This window comes from Athene cunicularia (assembly GCF_003259725.1).
Source record: "Athene cunicularia isolate RWA chromosome 15 unlocalized genomic scaffold, athCun1 chr15_part1, whole genome shotgun sequence".
Taxonomy (NCBI): domain Eukaryota; kingdom Metazoa; phylum Chordata; class Aves; order Strigiformes; family Strigidae; genus Athene; species Athene cunicularia.
Window position 1 is genome coordinate 1,662,997 of NW_020799121.1, and position 2,629 is coordinate 1,665,625.

Sequence of the window (2,629 nt, forward strand, 5' to 3'; positions counted from 1 at the left end):
CCGGGCGGCGCTGAGGCGCGCGGCGGGGTGAGCGGGGGGCGCCGCGGCCGGAGGGGGGGACGGGCCGGGGACACACACGGGGGGGCACAGGCCCCTGGGCCGGCGCGTTGGGGTCCGCCGGGCTCGGTGTGCCGGGCTGGGGGTAGCGGAGGCCGCTAGGCCCAGTGTGTCGGGGTCTGGGGGAGGTGAGAGCTCGTGGGGAGAAGGCCTGGGACTGGGGGGCGGAGAGGAGGAGCAGGGGCTCGCTGGGCTGGGAGGCTCCGGGGTCCGAGGCAGGCTGGCGGAAGGGAGCCTGGGATAGCCCCGACCCCCGGCAGTTTTGGCTCCCCGCAGACGATGGCTTTGCCTCTTGCCCCCCAGACCTTGACAGGCTGCAGCATGTCGTCAGACTCCAGCAAGAAGAGGAAACCCAAAGTGATCCGCACGGATGGGGGCCCGCAGGAGGGCAAGCGGGGCAAGGCTGATGCCGACCAGGTAGGGCCCCTGGCTGCCTGCATGCACAGGCAGAGCCGGCAGGCTGTGCAGGGATACTTGTGTCCTGCCTTGCAAAAGGCTCATCTCCCACCTACTCTCTGCTAGCCTTATTCTCCCCTTTGGGAAGATGCAAGACCGTTCCCCCAGAGCCAAGCCAGCTCCCAGTGCCTCTGAAACTCCCACTCTGGATTTCAGAACGTACTTCCATCTCCATGGGGAAACACAGTGCTCAAAGGGTCAAACTCTTCTTTGCAGATGTAGGGAGAGTGAGCACAAGGCTGAAAGGTCTCTCGGGGGGTTGCAAGTCATCTTAAAACACTCTCACAAGCAGCAGGGTAATGGGTTCAGCCAAAGTGGGGATCGCCTTCCAAATTTATCCTCTGTAGTCACATAGATGGATGGGTGCAGGATGGATACTAGCTGAAATTTATGAACTATAAAGAGCTATTAAAAACTATATAAAATACAGTTTGAAGTTCCCAGGCATTTTAATACCTTGTGGCATTTGTGTTTGGGATTAACTAAATCCTCTCCTGTGTATGAAGTCTCCTTGGGTGTGGGATTAACATACAAAGCCAGGAATCAAGACCCAGCAGTTTGTTTTCCACTGCTGTTTCCAGAGAAGGTGGAAGGATCCAGCTGTAGAAGGTGCTTTCTGCCTTTGCAGGATGTTAGGTACTACAGTGAGGAGTGTGAGGTGGATCTCCGTGACCCTATCAAAGACTACGAACTTTACAGAGAGACTTGTCAGGAGCTTCAAAGACTGATGGCAGAAATCCAGGAGCTGAAGAGCAGAGGCATCAAGGACAATGTAAGGAAAAGCCTTGGTGTTTGATTTTATGTGGTCTGTTCTTTGGTGTTTTCCCTTAGTCTGAGAGGAAAGGGGGCAGCAGTTGCACTGTCTTCTGGGGAGAATCAGCAAAATGGAGCAGCCTCCCTTAAATAAAGTAAAATATGATTTAGCTGAGGCATTGGTCTTGACTGAGCAGATGGGATTCTTCTGAAGCATGTCTGGGCTCCTGCTGGGTTGTGCTGACAGGTCAGAGAAATTGAGCCCCTCCTGACTGCAGCGAGGGTGGCTGGGCCCTTGCTGTCCCAGGGAGGCCCAGCAGCCTCAGCCATGGCTGGGGAAGGCTTGTGCTGCGACTGCCTGTGCTGTTGCATAGCAGGGTTCTCTGTTCCTACTGGGAGAAAAGTCACTAGAGTGAGCCTGGAAAACATCCTCCCCCCACCAAGTTATTTCCTGTGCGTGACCTGTGTGTCTGGCAGCTGGAGGCTCCCTCGGAAGCCCCGATGACATTAATCGTGGCTCCTTAGTGAAGCACGGAGTCCCTCTTTGTGACAGAACTCGCAGGAATTCCATGCAGCAAAGGGGCTTTGTGTTGTCAGTCATCTCTTCTGCTTCAAACACCTCTCTCTTGCCATTCAGGCTTCGGAGATAGACGAGCGGCGGATTCAGAGCTGCGTCCACTTCATGACCTTGAAGAAGCTCAACCGGCTGGCTCATATTCGGCTGAAGAAAGGGAGAGATCAAACCCACGAGGTGCAGCAGGGCTGGGGGTGGCGAGGACCAGTCGGGATTTAGTGGGATTAGAGATGGTGACGTTTCTGCCCAGTCTGTGTATGGATGTGTGACAGGAATTAAACACCAGCCAGGTCATACTTTCTGAATTAGAGGTTTATCAGGAAACTACTGCCATGAAGTGGGAGCTGTAATTATAGTGAATGATGGTGTGGTGTCTGCTTCTGTCTCGGATACAGCGAGGAGTAGCTCTGTCTTGAGAGTCTGGTGTGCTGCAGGCCTGAGAAGTGTGTATGTGGTTGGCCCTGAAACTCCTTACCCAGACATCTCAGAGAAGCTTTTCACAGTTTCTAAATAACACTTGTTTTCTTTGTACCACTGAGGAAAGTGAGGCACAGGGACAGGAGGAGACTCTGTGTACCCCACAGGTCTGACCTGTTCTGTGCCTTGTCCCCAAAACATGGTGCCTCCAGAGCACAACCAGTTTAATACGATGAGCGTTTGCTTTCCCAGCTTTTGAAAATGTCTTTTTACCCCCAAAAAGTTGTTGCATACCCTAAAACCTGCCATCACTAGCTGGAACGGCGAGGGGGGTGTGTGTTGATGACTCTTACGGGCTGTCTCTTATACACA

General features: G+C 54.0%; 1 protein-coding gene across 1 annotated transcript in view; it reads left to right on the top strand.

The window, feature by feature from the left end:
* The first annotated feature begins 6 nt into the window (after positions 1-6).
* The window catches only part of THOC5 (THO complex 5), a 14,123-nt gene continuing 11,500 nt past the window's right edge, over positions 7-2,629 (top strand). Inside the window, exons 1-4 of the mRNA XM_026859884.1 lie at positions 7-27; positions 361-474; positions 1,142-1,285; positions 1,904-2,017. Coding sequence (XP_026715685.1) covers positions 379-474; positions 1,142-1,285; positions 1,904-2,017 — 354 coding nt within the window. The 5' untranslated portion in view covers positions 7-27; positions 361-378. The remainder of the gene's footprint in view (positions 28-360; positions 475-1,141; positions 1,286-1,903; positions 2,018-2,629) is intronic.